The following is a 22,386-nucleotide window of genomic DNA, read 5'->3' as shown; positions in this document are numbered from 1 at the left end:
CCAATAAAACGCAATCTTTGGTTAACCGCCCCACAACGTTTTCGAGCCAAAGATCCGCCCACCCTGATCGGCCGACGTGAATAGCATCGAAGTTTTATGAGATATAATAGAGAGGTCAGTTCGTTCACTACATCGCGTACCGACAACACTGCCGCAGTCATGGACGGCTCTGAAGGCGACATGGCTCAATATTTCTGCAGGGGACTTCCAACGATCTGTTGAGTCGATGCCACGTTGGTTTGGTGCACTACGCATGACAAAAAGAGATCTGAAACGATATTATCAGCTATTCCTTGGCCTTTGTCATGTGACAGTAAGATGACATCGATTTTTAATTCGCGTCGTCTGTTATTTTGAGTGTTCGAGAACGTAATTGAAAAATTATCAAAGTTATTTGTTGGCAACACCAGGGAACATCAAGGAAATGCATTTGCAACTTTCCGAGTTTTGGAATATGTGCACTGCCCTACAGCAAAGAATCTCTTTCTACTAGAAAATAGCAAAACATTGCCGAACTGTGTGGGAGACAAAAGAACATATTCATGAATTTACAGCCTAGCATCCTGAATGCACACCGATTGCAGAATTCGATTCCAGTTACCACTTGAAAAAAGGAAATTAAAAAACAGAAAAAGAGCATTCGCACAGCTCCCTCATATCCCTCATGATATCTCGTAAGATACACGAGTGCTGTTCGGAAAGTAAAGTACGCTCGGGCACGAAATAAAAGCCACAGTGAAAAATCTGGCAAAGATTTGCACAGATGTGTTGGGCAGTGTCTTTAACATTCCTGTCGATAGCGTCACATCACTCTTTTCAGTTCTGAGCACACAGTGATTACGTAAAGATGCCTAAAAAATAGTGTCTCCCGCCAAGTATGGGTGCCTGCCGTAAGATTTTGCTTGATTTAGTGCAGCCAACATAACATAACTGTCAGGCATTTTCTTATTCATGACAATTCTTGGTAGCACACTGCAGACGCACCGAACACACTGCTGCAGCGTTTTCGATGGGAAGTGTTTGATTGCCCACCATACAGCCCGGACATGGTTCCCTCTTATATTAAGTCCCTGCCCGCATGAACCGCTAGGTATGAAAACATAATTCTAACACAGACAACGAGCTGCAGACCAGCTTGGAAAATTGGCGGAAAGCACAGGTGGATGCCTTATATGATGCTGCTATCGGAAAGTTGGTACAAAGCTACCCCAAATGTCTAAGTTGGAGCGCAAATATGTAGAGCTGCTGAAAATAACATATTTTTTTGTTTCACAGAGGTTTCCACTCCGTGAGCGATCGGACCTTAACTTCCGAATAGCCCTCGTAGGCGCTATATCACACTGTTCACTGGTGACTAATACGAGTGGGTGCAGAGAACTAATGCGTCCAAATTTTTGCGTCAAAACTCTGAAAGCTTTTTATATCAAACGAACTTTATTAACATTCAATATCTTTATTCTCATTCCTATGAATCTGCAGCCTTGTACCGCTAGAGGGCTGTGAATTGCAGCGTGTGAGGTGGCAGTGTGTAATATAACAATGTCCGTGCGTGAGAAGCAGCTTGATGTAACTATAGTAGTTTACAACAGCGAATACCTTAACACATGGAGCACCCTCTCCTTGCCGCGCGGAATTAGCCGAACGGTCTTAGGCGCTGCACTCATGGACTGTGCGGATGGTCCCGGTGGAGGTTCGAGTCCTCCCTCGGGCATGGGTGTGTGTGTTTGTCCTTAGGATAATTTAGATTAAGTAGTGTGTAAGCTTAGGGACTGATGACCTTAGCAGTTACGTCCCATAAGATTTCACACACATTTGAACATTTTTGAACCCTCTCCTGCAAAATGACAATGCCAGACCAAATACGAGAACTGCGACATCTGCAACAACCTGACTCCTTGGGTTCACTGTCATCGATCATCTTACATGCGACTTGGACTCACCCTATCTTCATCCTTTTCCAAAACTTACATAACACCTTCAAGTACTACATTCGATACCGATGAAGCGGTGTAAGAAGAGGTGAGGTTGTGGATCCGTAGACAATGTCAAACATTTTTCAATAACGACATCAGTAAGCTGATCTTCCATTGGGAGAAATGTGTTGGTTTCCAGGTTGACTATGTCGACAGATTCATATGTAGACCAGAAGAATATAGATGTATAATGTTAATGAAGCTTCCTTTCGCAGTTTTCACTTAAAAAATTAGGAGATATTATTTTCCAGCATGCACTCGTGTTTCAGCATAAGCAATACATTGCCAAGTAAGTCAATGGCGCGACAAGTTTTCAATTGACTCTTCTGGGAACCTACACTCTCGGAACGTTAACACTAAACCTCAACGCGATGCAGAACACCTTTCCTGAAGCGTCTGCCACTGTAGTAGACCGAGCATCTCCGTGACGCTTCCGTACTTACTATATGAATCTGTAAAGAACCGCGTTGACCTTTCGATGTTTTTATTTTCTCTATCAATCCTGTGTGGTTCCACACTGACGAGCTATATTCAAGCACTGACTGAACGAGGGTTTTTGTAAGCTACTTCCTTTGTTAATGGCCAACGTTTTCTCAGGATTCTTCCACTGAATTTCAGTCTAGCTTCTGCCTTACCCGTGATTAATTTTACGTGGTTGTTCCACTTTAAATTGTTTCTTACACACACTCCTAGATATTTTGTACAAGTAATTATCTCCAGCGAATGTGCTGCAATCGGTTTTTCTGTCTACGTCATTGCTTGTGTTGAGGGTCATTGCCATTTCCTGCACCAAGTCTTCATTCACTTTCGCTACGGCTTTCTTACGTTGATACTTCTCTGTATACAGCAGCAGCATCTGCGAAAAGCATCTTGGAACTTCCGGCGTTATCTGCTAGGTCATTTATACGTACTGCGAAAAGTAACGGTCCTATAACCACCGTTGGGGCGCGTCCGAAGTTACAAGGGTGTGGTGAAAAGTAATGCGTACGAAGTTTTTGTTACGTTCTCAGTATCGATTGAGGTATAATATGTCATGCATATTAATCGGTCGACTTTCCCACTTCGCTAACGCGTATTGCAACCCCCTGCCGCTATGGGGCTCTGAATTTTAGCGTATAACACGGTGCTGTGTAACGTAACTACGTTGGTGCGTGTGAAACGACTGTGTCGACGTCAGGAATGTGCGACATTATGTTTTTCGTCCTCGTAATGAAGGAAATGGTGGTGCTAACGCCAGCGTGTGTGAAACAGCTAGGGGTGGACGACCACGTATCGCAACCCACGAGGCACATCGAAATCGGGTTAATGAACTCTCCAGAGAAAATTGTCGTATAACAAAGACACAATACTCAGATAAGTGTGGCATATCACAAGAGCGTGTACAGCCATTACTGCAGAACTGTGGCACAGGAAACTGTGTGCAAACATTGTGCCTCGAATACTCACTCCTGATATTACACAGAGGAGATTAGACAGCTCTCGACCATTTCTTTCGCGTTTTGAGCGTGAGGGTGATGGGTTTCATAACAATGTTGTGACACTTCATGAAAGCTGGGTTCACTATTCTGACACTGAAAACTCGAGAGCGTCACTCGAGTTTCGTCACAAATAGTCACCCACGGCATGAAAATTTAAGACCATGCCAACAATAGACAAAAAAAAGAAAAAAACCATGAAGGCCCAACGGTGCTGACCGTCGCCGTGTCATCCTCAGCACACAGACGTCTCTGGATGCGGGTGTGGAGGGGCATATAGTCAGCTAATCAGTACACCCCTCTCCCGGCCGTGTGTCAGTTTATGACACCGGAGCGGCTACTTCTCAATCAAGTAGCTCCTCAGTTTGCCTCTCAAGGGCTGAGTGCAACACGCTTGCCAAAAGTGCTCGGCAGACCGGATGGTCACCCACCCGAGTTCTAGCCCAGCCCAACAGCTCTTAACTTCGACGATTGACGGGAACCGGTGTTACCACCACGGCAAGACCGTTGGCTTCAGCAGACAAAGTCATGCTCAAAGTGTTCCGCGATGTAGGTGTGGTGCATTTCGAATTTATGCCTAAATGCACCACCATAAATTCTGCAACGTACTGAGAGATCCTCATGTAACTGAAAGCATCAATTCGAAGAGGCCGTCCACGCAGGGAGCACCCTGTCCTTCAGCATGGCAATTCCAGACCACACAGGAATTCTGTGACATCTGCAACAATCCGACGCCTTGTGTTCCCTGTCATCGATCATCCACCATACTGTCCCGATATGGTCGCATCCGATTTTCATCTGTTTTCCGAACTAAAAGAACACCTTCGAGGACTTCACTTTGATAATGATGAGGAGGTGGAAGCAGATTTGTGGTTGTGGCTCCGTCAATGAAGTCAAACATTCTAAAATTTCGATATCAACAAACTGGTCTCATTGGGAGAAATATGTTCGTCGCCAGGGTGACTATACTGAGAAATAAATGTGTATAAATGAAAATATAGGTGTAGAACATTAATAAACTCTGTTTTATTTAAGAAACTTGACTTTTTAGCATGCCCTCGTACTTTTATGCCTGAAGACTCCTCTCCGTTGTTCTTTTCGCTAGAAACTCTTCAATTCAGTCACTCAGTTCGTCTGACATTCCGTACTTTCGTATTTTCTTTATTACGCGGCGGCGCGGAACTATGTCGAACGCCTACCGAAATCAAGGAGCACGACATCTACATGTTCGCCTGTATCTACTGCTTTTTGTTTCTCTTGGACGAACAGTGTTACCTGGGTTTCACAAGTGCGTTGTTTTCGGAGACCATGTTATCTACTACAGAGGAGATTTCAACAGTAACACATACCATAATGACGTCGATATCACACTTTGCTAATTAACCCTTTAACTGCTCTGGACGTGTTAACGCGCGCCTTTGTACCTGTCCCTGTGTGCTCTGAACGTATTTACGCTCGCCACCAGTCCTTCTACCTGGTACTCAGCGTGTTTACGGGCGCCTCTTAGTGGCACGTGTGTGCTCCTGACCTGAGGAAAGCCATTAGCGCATGTACCAGGATTAGGCAGCCTCAGCGGCGCGCTCGAAAATGCTAGATGGATGCACGGCTGCAGCAGCCAAAGGGTTAAATGAAAAACGATACTTAAAGATAATTATAAGGCCTCAGACAGGGATGAATGATAACGTGATTGTCAAGGAGAAGTTTTGTGCCCGGCAGGACTACACAATATAGCAGCATATTCGATAGTTCTGACCCGTGTGCTTTTGCGCTTTGTAATCGAAATTGCTATATGATCTCTTTGTCTATACCTAAGCAACGGACTGATTCGCGCCTCGCCAACGAGACAAGCATGCGCTTTGCCGTGCCGACTTAACGTCGGTGCCCAATAGCATCCTCTCAGTCACTGACTACAGACAGCTGGAGGATGGCTATCCAATGACAAGTGCTCGCATTTATGTGAGACAAGGCCACTATAATCAAATGCCAAAACTGAATATCATTTTGAGCGAGAAGTTGTGTTGTTAATCTGTCAGTTTACATGCCTGAGAAACATCACGCTCCGATTTTGTGGAAGACGGCCTTGGTATTGCGTCTGCTGTTAACTATCTACAGAAATCACTGGAAAAGTGGAATGAATGAGCCATATGGGTTTGTTTTGTGCCCTCCTTCAGGTGCAGACTGTACGAGCTGCTATTCAGTGCTCCTTTTAAGCTGCGTATTTAGTAAGTTAGAAGTTAGGTTTGGAAGGAAGTTTACTTGCCACATTAAGTTACACTGACAAATTTTTGTGTCAATGTTATTTCTGTGTATTGGCTATGTGTCGTTTTGATAATCGATGAATATTATATGAGTTGCACCTGTAACCTATTCGGTAATCAGCATAAACACGACTGTAATTTCTCTGTCGTAGTTTAAGCCACGAAAATGGAATTTTTCTTTATTGATTAGGGTCAGTTGGTTCATTGTTCGGAGGTGAATAAGTAAATTTAACAGTTCACATGACTTGCACTCAGGCATTGAAGATTTTACGACTTCTTCACTATTTTCAGAAATTAATTACTTGGTACAGTAACATTTATTATTAAATTTTTGTAATGGTGATTGTAATAGGCAATACTGAGTCTCGGCTTTTGCAGTAATGTTTTTAAAGGTCAATTATTTTCAATCAAATGGTTCAAATGGCTCTGAGCACTATGGGACTTAACATCTGAGGTCATCAGTCCCCTACACTTAGAATTACTTACACCTAACTAACCTAAGGACATCACACACACCCATGCCCGAGGCAGACTGAAGCGCCTAGAACCGCTCGGCCACAGCGGCCGGCTATTTTCAATCATTTAGCGACTTCAAATTCCATTAACGTCTCTTTACGAAAGAATTTTCACTTCTTCTAATTACGTGCGTCGCTTTGCACAAACGGAACATAGTTCAAAAATGGTTCAAATGGCTCTGAGCAGTATGGGACTTAACATCTGAGGTCATCAGTCCCGTATAACTAAGAACTACTTAAACGTAACTGACGTAAGGACATCACACACATCCATGCCCGAAGCAGGATTCGAACCTGCGACCGTAGCGGTCGCGTGGTTCCCCACTACAGTGCCTAGAACCACACGGCCACCCCGGACGGTGGAACATATTTTCTTAAAAAGTAAAGTCCGATCTCCTTACAATTGCTGCACGTTTTTGCATCGCAGTGCGCAAGGTTTTCTTTATTATTTAGCTTGCATGTTACTGCACTGCATATTTCAAATTCATAACTTCGAGCGGTTCTAATTTCCCGTCCTCGCAGGTAAGCCATGAGAAAGAGCTAGGGCCAATTCTGCATTACACTCAAGGTGTAGATAGCTCATTCATTGTCAAGCATTGCATTTCTAAGTTCATTATCAGTTTAGTTTAAATATAATTAATTTATATTTCATTTCATATTCAGACAGTTTAATTTTTTACAGTGCAGTGTTACAATCGCTTGCGTAATATTCAGTGTTAGGAAATTTATTCAGTCACATTACGTTCGTAAATTCACAGGGGATTTCAGCGAAACTTTTTCGTGATTTATTCCTTCAACATTTGTTCGATTAACTTATGTAGCATTTTTTTTTTTATTCTGTTACCTTTATCTTTTGGAATTGTAAGTCACGTATTGTAACGTCTCGCTTTGTAGCACTGTTCGCACCTGCACAATACGTAGTTTGATAGGACAGCTTATTTAATTTATCGTCTTGAATTTCTAATTACTTTGGCAAAGTTAGTTAAAAATATAAACTTTCAGTTTGGCGACCAATTTTTCAGACAGCGTTCCCGTAATTACACAACTTGTTTTGTTCCGGACAACACCAAAGACACCCGAGAATAAAGAAAAGTAGTTCAGTTTACTCCAGTTTCAGTATACAAATTAAACGTGGAGAAACTACTATTCAAATTTTATTTGTACACTCATTTATGGAACTAGCCCCAGTAATCTTCGTTTAAAATCAAGCTCTGTACATTACTAAAGGTTTGTCTATGTTCTGACATTTCTGTCTATCGAGTTTGGGCCCAGTTTATAATTTATCAGTATTAGTTGTGATCGCTTTGGTACTCAAGGTTAATTTTACTACTTGTTGAATCCAGTTGGCAGTAGTTCTTTAAAGTCCACTTATACCTCCTTTATCGCTGTCCATTTCCTTCACTTTTATCTATAGCGGCTCATTACCTGTTCTGATCTGATGACTAAATGTTGGGTTTATTATTACGGAACCATTGTTAACTGAAATGTTTTTCTCTGTTTCAGTCCATACTGTGTATCGTTTATTTTCTTGTATTCATTTGAGTTTCTCAGACAATACGGGTTAAAGAATTACATAATATCTTCTTAGAGTACCGTTTCAAAAATAAACTTAAGTAAGTCTGCAGGCGTTCGTGGCCGTTGTCACTGAAGTTAAACTCTTATGGGTTATTGGGGAGCGTCATATTTCTTCTAAATTGAACGACGATTCGCCCTCTCTGCTGGGATCTTCCTCAGGATCTTCCGGTGTCCACTACTGCTAGAATAAACTTGTCTTTTCTGATTAAAATGTTATGTTTTAGTGACCTGTCACCTTACCGACTCCAGCTCCTCGCTTGCTACAGTATCTCAAGTTTAGACACAGCTTTAGGACAGAAGGGATTTCACAAAAAATTATACTATTTTTAGGTTATCATACTACGTAGCTGAAGATGTACAACTCATTTATGAATGCTGAGGTTCACTAAACTCCATGGACGTAGATGTCTTACTGTCTAAGACATCAGTCGAATCCCTAAGATTTCTAAATCATTTCTGACGAATGCTGGCGTAGCTCACTTGAGATATAAATCCACATGCATGCGAGCTAGCGCTTAACCTCAATACATCCGTCCTGATGTCAACGCTACGTTAAACTCACATCCTCACCAAACTCCTCATAAGCACTCCGCTTGGCAGCAGAACTACACATTGAGCGAAAAGCACTATGGTGTCCTCGTTAGCAACGCATTTTTTAAATGAATTATTAAGTAAACACTAAAGACCGATTCAGTTTTTACTACTTTGATGCCCTACCTTAAAAAAGAAAATGCGATTTCTTTACATCAAGTGCTCTAGGACTGTAAATCTAACTTCGAACAGAAAGACGTCAATCATAACAATAGCATCACTCAGCAGCCTCTAAGTTAAAATTAGCAATTTCATCTCTAACTAGAGTAAGGGAATAGGTGATTATATTGCCAGTAATACACACAGTGGCCAATAACAGCCGTAAAAACTTGTATGGATGTTGCAGGATAGGCTATGCTGAGCAATAACTGTTAAGAAAAAATTCAGTGCGTTGAGCCGTATCCCAGTTAATTATATTAAGTTAGTTAGTTAGTCAATTACATGTTCCTAAGATCATTTGGACGACTCTTTTATCGAAATAATGTGGAACGAGGCAGTTTACAGAATTTTCTTTAGTGGTTACCAGTTTTTAAGTAGACATTTGTCAATGGAGTAGGAGTCACACAGTGTAAAGGCCGGCCGCGGTGGTCTCGCGGTTCTAGGCGCGCAGTCCGGAACCGTGCGACTGCTACGGTCGCAGGTTCGAATCCTGCCTCGGGCATGGATGTGTGTGATGTCCTTAGGTTAGTTAGGTTTAAGTAATTCTAAGTTCTAGGGGACTAATGACCACAGCAGTTGCGTCCCATAGTGCTCAGAGCCATTTGAACCAACCACACAGTGTAAACAATCATAAATTGATAAACTACGGAATAAGAAGAGCAGACTGCTATATGCCCTTACGTTTTTATTAAGATGCCGAGATCATCGAGTAATTCCGACGTTCTCTAAGGTGACGCATTTCAGAACCTCTGCAGCCGCTAAAAGGATAAAAAATCGAGCAAGCCACGCACTGGTAAGAGAAAGGATTCATCACACTCGGCGAGAACTGGACTTCGTATCCAGAGAGCTCTTGGCACTTCATTTGAAGATATCGTCAAGACTGTCCGCTGATTCCTGAACGTGGGTTGACAGCTCTACTTGGGCGTTCTCAGACTGGAAAGCACAACAAGACGCAGCACGTCAAATTGATAAGTTTCATCGCTTCAGGGACCGTTTACCACAAGAAGAGAACAACGAAGTTCGTAGACGAATTGTATACAATCTAGCGGACAAACCTTTGCCTGACGCGGCGGTATCGGTCCTGGAGAAAGGATTGAACTTCGCACCCACTCCGAGGACACCACCTGTTCTGGACATCATTAGCTCCGTCGAACAAGGCATCCTAAAACTTTCCAGGGAATCTGCCGAGGAGATCCGGCGGGAGACTTGCCGTGCTCTGACAAGGGCTCAAGTGCCTAAGAACAATCTAACAGCTGCAGAGAGGTCAGTGGTTCGATCCCTACGAGAAGATCCTGCTATTGTGATTTTGCCGACGGATAAGGGAAATGCGACTGTTATCCTCTGCACGTCAATGTATCTGAGCAAGATGCACCAGCTTCTGGACGACTCTGCATATCGCACACTAACTAAGGACCCCACAGCAAAATTCAGCAAAAAACTTTGGAGCTCCTCAAAAACAGCACGATCTCCGATGTGGTTGCCAAGAGACTGCGTACACAGGCGCCCGTACCTCCCAGGCTGTACGGATTGCCCAAAATTGACAAGGATAATGTGCCACTGCGGCCTATTGTGAGTAATATTGGGGCACCAGCGTATAATCTCGCGAAACATCTGGCAGCGCAATTGAGCCCTTTAGTAGGAAAGTGTGAGCATCATATCCGTAACTCACAAGACTTTATTCGTCGCCTCAAGAACTTACGACTCGCACCATCAGATATACTCGTGAGTTTTGACGTAGTCTCACTTTTTACTCGAGTACCATTACAGGAATCGTTGTTGCTCATTAGCAAGAAGCTGGATGGAGAACTTTTAGACTTATTCCAACATGTGCTCACCTCGACATACTTTTTATTTAATGGACAATACTTTGAACAGACTGACGGCGTCGCAATGGGTAGTCCCCTGTCACCCATTGTGGCTAATCTTTTCATGGAAGACTTCGAGGAGAGAGCACTCCAGACGTCGGATTTGAAACCTACGTGTTTTTGGAGATATGTGGACGACACCTTTGTTATCTGGCCTCACGGCATTGCATCGCTGAATGTTTTTCTTGAGCATCTTAACTCGCTTCATCCCAACATCAGGTTCACGATGGAGATGGAGAAAAACGGCGAACTTCCATTCCTGGACGTGTTGGTACGGAGAAAAGAAGATGGCACATGGGGTCACGCTGTGTACCGAAAACCAACGCACACGGACTTACACTTACAGGCCACCAGCTGTCACCATCCTTCGCAACGAAGTGGCGTACTGAGGACGTTGGTGCTCAGATCACGAGCCATATCAGACTCAGACAGCTTATCCAATGAGCTACTCCATCTGCGTACCATTTTTCAACAAAATGGACACTCCGAAAGGGAGATTCACCGTGCCTTACAACCGAAGCGGGTTACCCAGCTTGAGGAAGTGGAAGAAGGCGAAGGACAAAGGGGGATGGTCATCTTGCCATACATCGGCGGTGTCTCTTCAAAAATAGGAAGGTTATTGAAGAGGCACAAAGTTAAATGAGTTTTACGTCCGCCGGCAAAACTCAGAGCTCTCTTGGGCTCATCTAAGAACAACCTTGTCCTAAGAAGACCCGGTGTTTACGAGATTCCTTGTAGCTGCGGCATGTAGTACATCGGACAAACTTGTCGCACTGTAGAAGAGAGATGCACTGAACACCGACGCTACACTCGTCTGGAGCAACCAGAAAAGTCTGCAGTGGCCGAGCATTGTCTCAGTACAGGCCTTTCTATGAATTATCAACATACAAAAATTCTCGCATCGACGAGTTCGTACTGGGACAGTGTTATTAAGATAGCAGTGTAAATACGTAGCTCGACGAATCTTGTAAACAGAGACACGGGCGTTCAGCTTAGTCCAGCTTGGGATCCAGCACTGGCCATATTGAAGTCGCCTCGAGCAGAGAGGAATGCTATTGGTCATAAGACTGACGACGATTCGCCAGCAACATAAATATTCTGTTGGCAACGGGAGGATAATCAAGGCGCCTACGTGGACGCGCAGTTTTGCTTGCGGCTTCCGACAGAGGTCGCTGGGGCGGCCGATGGAGCACAGAGCAGCGGCGGCAGCCTCCGCGCGTGCGCCGAAGTCTTTGGTTCTTCATCCTGTAGGTGGCGTTGCTGTCCTTCCAGCTATCAGTTGATATCATCGCTATTGGCCATCGAATTTGGCGCCTCCACACATGCGCACTTCCTGCCTAAAACTGGCATAAATAGGGGGCCCTGGTCCTGCTTTAGCAGTGTTTTGCGTCGCACCTGAAGATGTCGGCCAGTTGCGCTGACGAAATATTGTAAAGTTTTCACTATGACATCCGACGTCTCGCGCGAGAACCATATATACAATCATAAATTACATTTAAAACTTGTTCTCTCCCTTCCAGACATTTTATGTTATTGGGCAAATTATCAAAAATCTTTATTACTGCTTACTGGACTCCTTTCTGAGCCACTGACAGCTTTCACAATGGGTAATAAAGGTCATTTTTCAAAGTTAGTCAATCGGCTGTTGCTCTTTGAAATTCAAGCGGTCTACCAGAGGCAGTATCGCCGAACTCGTACTTCGTTTGGTTTTCTAAAGTTGAACAAGAAAGCAAAACAAAATTTGGACACGGGACACTAGTAAGGATGGAACCAGAGCCAAAGGCTCAGCACAGCCGTGCGCTGTCGTCTACGCTATGAGAACAACTGTCACTAATTGTATCTGGAGGGTCGCTTGAGTTTTCGTGTGCAACGGCGTGATTGGCTAACTTCTGTTCGAATCAACTCAGAAACTGCGCAACTTACCGATTCTTCAACAATTATTTCTGAGCGCAATCTAAACTGCAACACCGATTCAAGCATTTCAGGCAGTTTCTGATAACCCTACATATGGCACAGAATGTCAACTAAGCCCAATACACTATCAAGACTGTTGAAAAGCTACATCTTCTCTTCACTACAGCATACATTTTAGTGTAAGGTTACAGGCGACAGCATTAAGAGCGATACATATTCAACTGAAGATGGCCTACTACTAGAGGCCGAAACCGTTTATATTTTTAATAAATGACTATGCGATCAAAACAGTGTTTACCTAATTTTACTTCACAGACAGATCATTATTCCCAACAATGTCACTTTCGAAGAAGACACGTTTCCGCTAATAATGAGCATCTGAGCGAGTGGTAGGTCTCAGGTCCACATGTGTCTTTGCATTACCGCAATTGAGGGCTGGCAAGGGTTTGAATTTGCGTCCTCGACTACCTGATTGGCTAACTTCAATGCTAAATAACTCGGAAACGGCACGAATAAAGAATTTTATTTTTAACAGTTATTTTCGGTATAATCAGGTAAAGTGGTTATTGCATCACTCAGCCACTGATGGAGAGGAGTGAATATTACAATTATTTCTCAGAACGACCTCCTCTGCAGCACCCTTACAACTTACACAGACTGTTTCTGACCACACTGTACGTTTCTATATGTATATTCAGCTAAGTCCTATCCACAATCAAAATACACTGAAGCGCCAAAGACACTGGTAGAGGCAAGCGTATTGAAATATAAATATTTAAACAGGCAGAATGCGGCGCTACGGTAGACAACGCCTATATAAGACAAAAAAATGTCTGGCGCAGTTGTTAGATAGGTTACTGCTGGTACAATGACAGGTTATCAAGATTTAAGTCAGTTTTAACGTGGTGTTATAGTCGACACACGAGCGATGGGATGCTCGTGTACCCTTGATGACTGCACCGTACAAAGCTTCACACCTCGCCTGGCCCCGTCAACACCGACGTTGGATTGTTAATGACTGGAAACATGTTGCCCAGTAGGACAAGACTCGTTTCGAATAGTATCGAGAGGTAAACGTGTAACGTCCATGAATCCATGGACCCCGCGAGTCAACATGGTACTGTTCAAGCTGGTGGAGGTTCTGTAATGGTGTGGGACGTGTGCAGTTGGAGTGATATGGGACCCTTGATAAGTCTAGATACGACTCTGACAGGTGACACGTACGTAAGCATCCTGTCTCGCCACCTGCATCCATTCATGTCCATTGTGCATTCCGAGGGCCTTGAACAATTCCAGCAGGAAAATGCGACACCCCACTCGTCCCGAATTGCTGTAGGGTGGCTCCAGGAACACTCTTCTGAGTTTAAACACTTCCACTGGCCGCCAAACTCGCCAGACATGAACATTATTGAGCGTATCTGCGATGCCTTGCCTCCATCCCCTCGTACTCTTACGGATTTATGGACAGCTCTGCACGATTCATGATATCAATTCCCTCCAGCACTACTTCAGACATTTAGCTGCTTACAGGCTTTGATAAATATCAATGGGGAAAGTTGAAAAGGTGTGCCCCGACCAGGACTCGAACCCTGGATCTCCTGCTTACATGGCAGACGCTCTATCAGTCCTTTTTTTTTATTATTATTATTCTCTTCATTTTGTTCGGTACTGGTCTAGGCGTACGTCACATGACATCCGGTCCAGCTGATCGTTAATTCCTTTATCCAGTTTTTTTATTACAGAGGGTCATGGGCTCTCTGACCGCACATGCTGAGCTACAGTGCCGGTATATACCCATTACTCGCGGCCGTCAGTCTACCGATTCTGGCAATGTGAGTGCATCCGCACTGAAGAAGATCATGGCCGGTAACCCTTATCTATATGAAGATGGTATCTGTTCTCTTGGGCTTGTCCGCGGGGTCCTACATGATATTAGACAGGTGTACCAGTTTCTTTGCTTCTTCATTATGTCATATAACAATTGTTTGATGTAAATGTAAATAATTACAACCATAGCATCTGATGCCAGTTTCCATAACTGAGAGAAATCTGGCGATACCTCAGCACAGTTAACGCATATTGCATGGAGAGATTAGGAAAATAATAAGAACAGAGATGTGAAGTTTTTAGAAATACGCGATTTAATTTCCAAGATATCGTGAAAACCCGCTATTAATTTTCATCATTTGATGATAACGTCAGAGACACACTCGTCTAGATCTCCAAAGACATCATCTGTGATAGAACACAGAAACCCTCAACGTTTCAGATCGCAAATGTGTGTAGCACTTCCGAAACAAAATGTTTTATTACTCACAATGTGGTTTTCATGGGGGACTGGATCATCTTCATCAATATCTAATAATACATCATACACACACTAGTCTCGATCCCCAAAGACCTCGTCTGGTACAACTCACATCTTTTTTATGCAAAGTAAAAGCGCTTCTAGTGTGTTTTTGTGTGTGGCCCGGTGACATGGCGCATTGCCACGAAGTCCATGACTGGCTGAAAGTACTTAAAATGGCCAGTCACATGACGTTTTTCATACCAGTTGAGAATTTCTGCGAATTATTTTAATTGCAACTTATTAATCGTTATAATAACACAAGGTTGTTTTGGAACACAGTCTACGTTGAAGTGAAGAAGCCACAGTATATCTCGTAATGCCGTGTCAGACCACCTTTCGTCCTGTGTAGTTCAGCAGCTCGGGATGGCAGGGACTCAACAAGTCTTTGGACGTCCCTTGCAGAAATACTGAGGCAAGCTGCTCCTGTCACTGTCCGTAATTTTGAAAGTGTTGCCAGTGCAGGATTTTGTGCACGAACTGACCTCTCGATTATGTCCCATAAATGTACGATAGTATTCGTTGCGGGCGATCTGGGTGGCCAAATCATTTGCTGAAAGTATCCAGAATATTCTTCGAACCAATAACGAACTGTTGTGGCCCGGTGATATGGCGCATTGCCATGAAGTCCATGACTGGCTGAAAATGGTCTCTAAGTATCCTAACATAACCATTTATAGTCAATGGTCGGTTCAGTTGGACAAAAAGGCCCTGTCCATGCTCCAATTACCATTCCGCGTTGAAACCATTTCACATAAAACATCTGAGTAAACATTACAACTCCACCAATGTGCTGCCATTTTATACTCCCAACTTCAGTTTGGGAGTATTAGTGTTATACTTCATTTCTGCGTTTGTTTGTGTGTACAGATGTGTCCATATTCGCAAAATATTAATACCATTCTTGAATTACAATATTTAGAAATTGCGGGACGCAGCATGTCTTCGTCATCATCAACATCTGTGCCTCGTGTAGGGCTTGCAGGACGACGGCATCGGAGATTCGATCAATGATGTGAAACAATGGTTCAAAGATTCATATTTGATGATGAACCACTAATATTTTATCCTGAGGATTCAATTCAAGTACCATACATGAGTGTAAAAGTAGACTCAGCGATCGTTCTCACTGTCAATAAAATTCTTCAAAGTACGTGACCGTATCGATAATACGTAAAATATGTAAAATACCAAATTTTGCATATTGATAGTGCAGTCACATTTCCTGGAGAATACCACACATGAGATTACCTGGAAAGTGGTAGAACGCTAAATAAAATTATAATCAGTAGGTGCTTAAAAATATTGAGACACATCTTTAAAAATGTAGTGATTAAAAAGTGATAAATGATAGCAGATTTTTTAAATTTATTAATATATTTTATGATAACCGCTGACCCGCATCCTGGCATTGCTTACTGAGTTGGTCACGAGGGAAGAGGTCTCATGTGAGATCCGTCGTCTGGCTGACGGCTGTACTGTTGGTTTGTTGTCAACGCTGTAGCTCTCTTGGCTGCCGTATTGAGCTTTTGCCGGTCAAGTCTACGTACTGCATAAACAACTCTTTGGTTTCATACGGAGTATAAGTAACAAAAAGTGATGATAGCGTATGTGCTATTTTTCTTTAATGTTCTGAACCTCTAGTTACTCGTGAAAGTGAGGTGAGGAGAGCATCATAAATGTAGTAAATTTTATTGCAGAATCATTTTGATATACTTGAGGCGTTCTCTGAATTTCATCAACGTGTCTTTGAGAAAAAGTGTCACAATTATGTGTAGGAACACCACAAGGTGTACACATTCTTGAGAGTCAATTGCTGTGAAAAACTAGAACTTGAAACTGTTAGTGACAGCAACAATAGTGAAGTGTTTGATGCTATCTGCATGTTCTCGGGGAATATCTCCCTCAGGAAGAAGCGAAATGCAAGACAGAAATGATGTGTAAATCCAGAAACCATATGACACGAAGTAATCGTATGATTCACCCAACAGAAAGTAATCAACGACGGTGCAGTAACGACACTTGGAATACTTTATCCTTTTAGTGAGGGCAGCTTCCCCGACCCGTATACATTTCACTTCTTCTTTTTTCGCTACAGGTAATGTTTTACCGATAGTGAAGTTGTTCTGGTACAACATATTTCCGGTTTAGGAAGGAATTACCGCGGCAAAAGTAATGACAAAATAAAAGCTACTGATGTAGTAAGACGCTCTCTCTGACACACTGGCTGTTTGAGGGCGAATGGTAAATATTATGGGAGGCGATAATATGGAGTAAATAGAACTAAACATCCCATACAACGTGTGTCTAGAGCTCAATAACAAAGCTCACAGTTAATTTTCGTAAATTCTACCTCTGACTTCAACACGGTTCCAAATTATCTTGTCAATACTACGTGCAGCTCTTATGAGCTCACATTCGCGTTCTTTTATGAGGGCAGCAGTGCTGATAATCCGAAGGACCAATTAATGTCTTATGTTGTTCAAAATTTATTTACTTTCGGTAACAAATGGCTCTGAGCACTATGGGACTTAACATCTGAGGTCATCAGCCCCCTAGAACTTAGAACAACTTAAACCTAACTGACCTAAGGACATCACACACGTCCATGCCAGAGGCAGGATTCGAACCTGCGACCGTAGCAGTTGCGCGGTTCCAGACTGAAGCGCCTAGAACCGCTCGGCCACTCCGGCTGGCCTTTCGATAACACAAAGGTAACCTTCGTAAGAACCGATTTCGGCTCTTCACTATTCCTCTCCCATTCATCTCCACTCGTTGGGCAAGAAAATTATCAAAACAGCCCCGCTCAGTTCTCGTAAACAACTGTATGCTTTTCTTTATATACAACCAGCACGTCAGTATTGAAATATCTAGCATACCGTGATCTTCAAATATATTCTTCACATACCATATTTAATTATCACAATGAATTTCCTTGTCTTACATAGGCATTTTGTATATAATTTGAATTGTAGGTTAATAATTATACCGCAATAATTCACAGAAGTTACAGAGTAACGTAACATTTAAAGTCTATCGCCAGGATGGAGACAGGAGTCGAACCCACTAGTTCCACTGTACGAGACACTGACAATCCGGAATCATTACTGCCGCTTTATGAGGACGACAACGAGCGTGAGAAAGAAATTACTTTCCATCACGTCATCTTCATAGCCACAAAGTCCACTCACGATATCTCTTTCATCACTTCACAGCTAGAGGCTGTGTAAAGCGGCGGGGGGGGGGGGGGGGGGGGGTGAAGCGCTACAGTGATACACGACACAACTGCAATCAGAGCCGAAAGCGACAACTTTTTGTAGTAGAAGCGGGCTGCTCGGAAAAACTGATGCCGAGTTTTGACGGAGAAGTAGATAATATTATTCAAAACATTAGACCTTTCCACGCAAACAATAATCGTAAAAATTGGAAGTATTAGTGATATTAGTGCTGCATCAAACTAGTCTCAGGACTGAAGACCATAACAACAACATAGTGATATTATCAAATCGGTTTAAAATTAATGATTTTGAGATTATAGGCCTACCTGTAAAATACAATATAGAACATAAAAATTAAATCTGCTGTAGATTTATTCTACAGCAATTTATTCTACGTCAATAGACAGAAACTTTGGGAAATAATGATGAATAGCGGATATCCAAAGCATCTAGTAAGTGCGATAAAAAGTATATATCAAGACACAAATATCGCTCTAGATCTCAATAGTAAAACAACTAACGACGTACCAACTAACAATGGGGTACGACAAGGCTGCTGCATCTCTCCAACTTTGTTCAACATCTACACTAATGAAATAATACATATATGAAAATCAGAATTTCAGAAAAGCATCTACCTAGAAAGGAACACATGCTTTTCAATAACTTACTATATGCTGATGATGCAGTGAACTTAGCAGATAAGGAAGATGACCGTCAGAAAGGAATCTACTTGCTAAAACAAATAAGTGCAAAATTCAACATGGAACAAAATAGTGATACATCAGAAGATTTTAGAGCAAGTAAACCATTTCAGTTAACTTCGATGTGAAATGACATATGGCTACAGCAGAGATATTGAAATTAAGCTTTATAAGTTCAGTCGGGTATGTGGAACAATCAACAGGAACCTAAAAAAAAAAAAAAAAAAAAAAAAAAAAAAAAAAAAAAAAAAAACAGGAAAGACACTCAAATTAAATTTTACAAAACTGCTGCAGTTCCCACACTGCTCTATGGAGGTGAGACATGGGGGATTACCACGAAGCAAAAAAGCCGGATTCAGGCACAAGAAATGAAATTCCTTAGAGGTGTTAGACAGAGAAGACAGGTTAAGAAATCGAGATATTAGAGAAAACTGCAAATCTTTAGCCTCAATGATAAAATTCGAGATTACAGAAGAAAACGGAACGAACATCTACAAAGAATGTAGAGTGAGTGACATCAATTAAAGGCAAGAATCTATAAGTGCCATATGAGAAGAGACAGACGAAGACCTCGACGGAGATGGGCACTCTAACTGCCAATTCCAGTCTTATACCTAAAGAGACAATGAAGATCAAGATGAAAAATTAAATCATACGAGCGTGTCATGTCGAACACTCCTCTCTTCTTTTGATGCATTAATAATACTTTTATTCGATATTCGTGATTCATAAATCCAAGTCCATTGCGTTGTTCCGTTTTACGTAATCCAGTCAAACTTCGGTCTAATCTTTCAAAGTTCTTTTTTCAAAATATAGGCCAACGTTTATCTTTTAAATGACGATATCTACAGTAGTTCAACCCGTCTCACCAAGTAAGAAAAACAAAGATATTGTAAATTAATTTAATTTCTGTTGAGTACCTCTCACTACTAGTATACGGAAAGATATTAAAGAAATTTAGGATGACTTCACCACTAGATACATAATTAGTCAACCGCCTGTGGTATTCTTCACACCAAATGTGTAAAACACTGTCTCTTGTGCGACGTAATGTATTTCATATTGTAGCGAATATTCAAGACTGGAATACGGAACAATATCTACCAGGCGACTCTGCAAGCAGACGGTTACTTCTACGTGTTCTGTTCTAAACAATACGCTTCTTTCTTCAAGCGTCTACCATTTCGTATTATTCTACAAGTCTCTGGCAAGTTTCTGCTGCGCAAACAAATGTTAGACCATTCGTGTACTCAATATGTATTTTATATTTATTTACCCATTTTCTTGGAATTCGTGTGACCTTCTAAAATAATCAGAAAGATAAGGATTTATTATACCGTTGACGATAAGGTCATTAGATATAGGGTGCTGGCCATGGTTAGGGAAAGATGGTAGGTCATCCTGTTATTTGCCGTGAGCGTTTTAGAGAAGCCACGCAAACCCTAAATCTATATGGCTGAGAGTCCTCGCGAATGCAAGTCTAGCGTCTTATCAACACCGAACTTATCTTTATGTCACCGAGGAAATACTGGTAAACAGATTTAGGAGTGCATTGATGGAATCTCTAGACGTTTGAGAACACAGATATCCGTAAGCTGACACGGCGAACACGTTTGCTAATTCTTTCGTGGACCGGTATAAAAGTATTGGAATATTCACCTACATAGCGCAGCATACGAAACAACGCCAATAAAGAAAAGAAACAATCTTTCCTACTTCAGAATCAATAACACTCGTGAGTAGTCTAGTACTGAAGATAGCGGCGTTTAAATCCTCTGAATGTTGAAGTTCCAGAAATAATTTCCATCTGTCTTCAGATTTAAAACTGTTAGACTTCACTGATTAACGTATTAACTTTTGCAAGCCCCATAAAGGTACTACTATTAAAATGAAAAGTCTGTTTTAGAATGAGTGTTATCTGTTATGTATAATTCACACATGTTGTTGGGGCGATTTAATTATCTAAGTTATAATATTAGGAGCCAAGATCACTTTGTGTAAAACAGTTCATTTCATGGCCCGTTTCGACCATAATTAGGAGTCGTCCTTAAATTCTCAGATCTTCTAAAATGTAATTAAACATCAGTCTCCTGAAAATTACACACCTCTCTACATAATGAAAACATGCTCTCATTATAATAATACAGCTCCACAATGGTTTTCCAAATATAACTTGTTAAATAAACTATCCAGTTATTATGTATTCCATTTAGCAAGTTTTATACATTTGACAAACCAGTGTAGAGCTGTATTATTATAATGGGAGCATGTTTTCATTATATCGATGAGACTGATGCGTAATTAAATTACTGGGAGACCTGAGAATATGAGAAGACAGCTAGCTACTGTTGAAACTGGTCATGAAATAAACTCTTTCACATCAAACGATCTTGCCTTCTAATATTATAAATTACCTAATATAGTTTAATTACAGTTAAAAGACAACCTGTTCACTTTACTGATGAACGCTAGGGCCTACCGCGTTGCTCTTACCTGTATCCGCCTAAGTTCGATAACGTCGGAAATCATGGGTGCTCTGCTGGTACCTTGGGCCTCTCCGTCGGTCTTTCCTGGTCTTCCCATTTCTGCAGACACTTAACGACGCCAACACAAGCACACACACAGAGAATGAAACTGTGTAACAGCGGCTTTCACTGCGCCTGCAGGGGACCGCCCTAATCTCCGCGAACCGTTACTTCACTCTGCATTGTCATTGGCTAGGGATCCCATGACGTCATTACGCAGAGTGTGTTATCGCAATCTCCACCCTTCTCATGTGTCAATAGTGACTAAGAATTCACAGTTCGCATTCCTTTGTCTCACTATTTCTGTGCGACTTATTGCACGACATAGGGCAGTAGGTACAGCCAGTAATATTCCTCACGATCTGTCGAAACTCAGTAAATGCAATGACTTGTCAGAAGTCAAATAAAAAAGCCCCATATTTTCAGATTCATTTATCATGGGATCATTTATCACCATAACTAAGCGGTCAAGTTATTAATAAGACTATTTGGGGGACACTAGTTTTTTAATATCGATGGAAAGCTCTAAGAATAATGATAACCAACGGAAAAAATGGTCTTGTGCTCCGACAAGATCATTTTTCCGCTAGTTCCCTTTTTTTCAATGCTACATCAGGGAGTTCTTCTTATATAAAACGAAGATCGTTTGCTTTAAATTTTTTCTGGATACATTCCTCAATCATCGCAGTTCATCGAAAAACCGGGATTAAGACCTGTATCTTAGAAGAGTACAAACGTTACGAGAAATATTTTATTGAATTTGCAGACTTTCCAGTTATACATAATTTTTGGCATTCATTTTAATTTCTTTTTAGTCAATTTTTGTCACTGCAGTACCATTTTGGGCATATATCTGTAGGCGTGAAGTTTCCATTACACAGAGACAGTAACTAAAAACATACGAGGGTAAGTCAGTTACTATCGGCAAAGCAGTTATAAAATTTTATTGTTATCAAATAGAAAACATACAAGATCATCATTTTTCGACATATTCTCCTTGCGTTTCAGCGCACTTGGTCCATAGTTGTACAAGCTTCCCGATGCCCTCGTAAAAGAAGGATCTCCGTTGAGATGCGAGCCACGAATGCATCGCTTCTTTCACTGCACCGTCCGAGGAAAATAGAAGGCTCTTTAATGCCTGTTTGAGGGGCTCAAACAAGTGAGAGAAGGGAAAGATCGGGACTGCATGAGGATGATCCAGTACTTCAAATTTGAGTTTCTGAAGCGTTTCAGCAGTGTGGGCAGCAGTATGAGGACGGGCATTGTC

General features: G+C 41.9%; 1 protein-coding gene across 1 annotated transcript in view; it reads right to left on the bottom strand.

Annotated features, from left to right (window-relative positions):
* The window catches only part of LOC126355585 (uncharacterized), a 67,320-nt gene extending 46,064 nt beyond the window's left edge, over nt 1-21,256 (bottom strand). Inside the window, exon 1 of the mRNA XM_050005949.1 lies at nt 21,088-21,256. Within this exon, the coding sequence (XP_049861906.1) occupies nt 21,088-21,177 (90 nt within the window). The 5' untranslated portion in view covers nt 21,178-21,256. The remainder of the gene's footprint in view (nt 1-21,087) is intronic.
* Nucleotides 21,257-22,386: the final 1,130 nt, after the last annotated feature.

This window comes from Schistocerca gregaria, chromosome 3 (genome assembly GCF_023897955.1).
Source record: "Schistocerca gregaria isolate iqSchGreg1 chromosome 3, iqSchGreg1.2, whole genome shotgun sequence".
Taxonomy (NCBI): Eukaryota; Metazoa; Arthropoda; class Insecta; order Orthoptera; family Acrididae; genus Schistocerca; species Schistocerca gregaria.
Note: the sequence above shows the minus strand (reverse complement) of the source record. Positions and strands in the feature narration are given on the sequence as shown.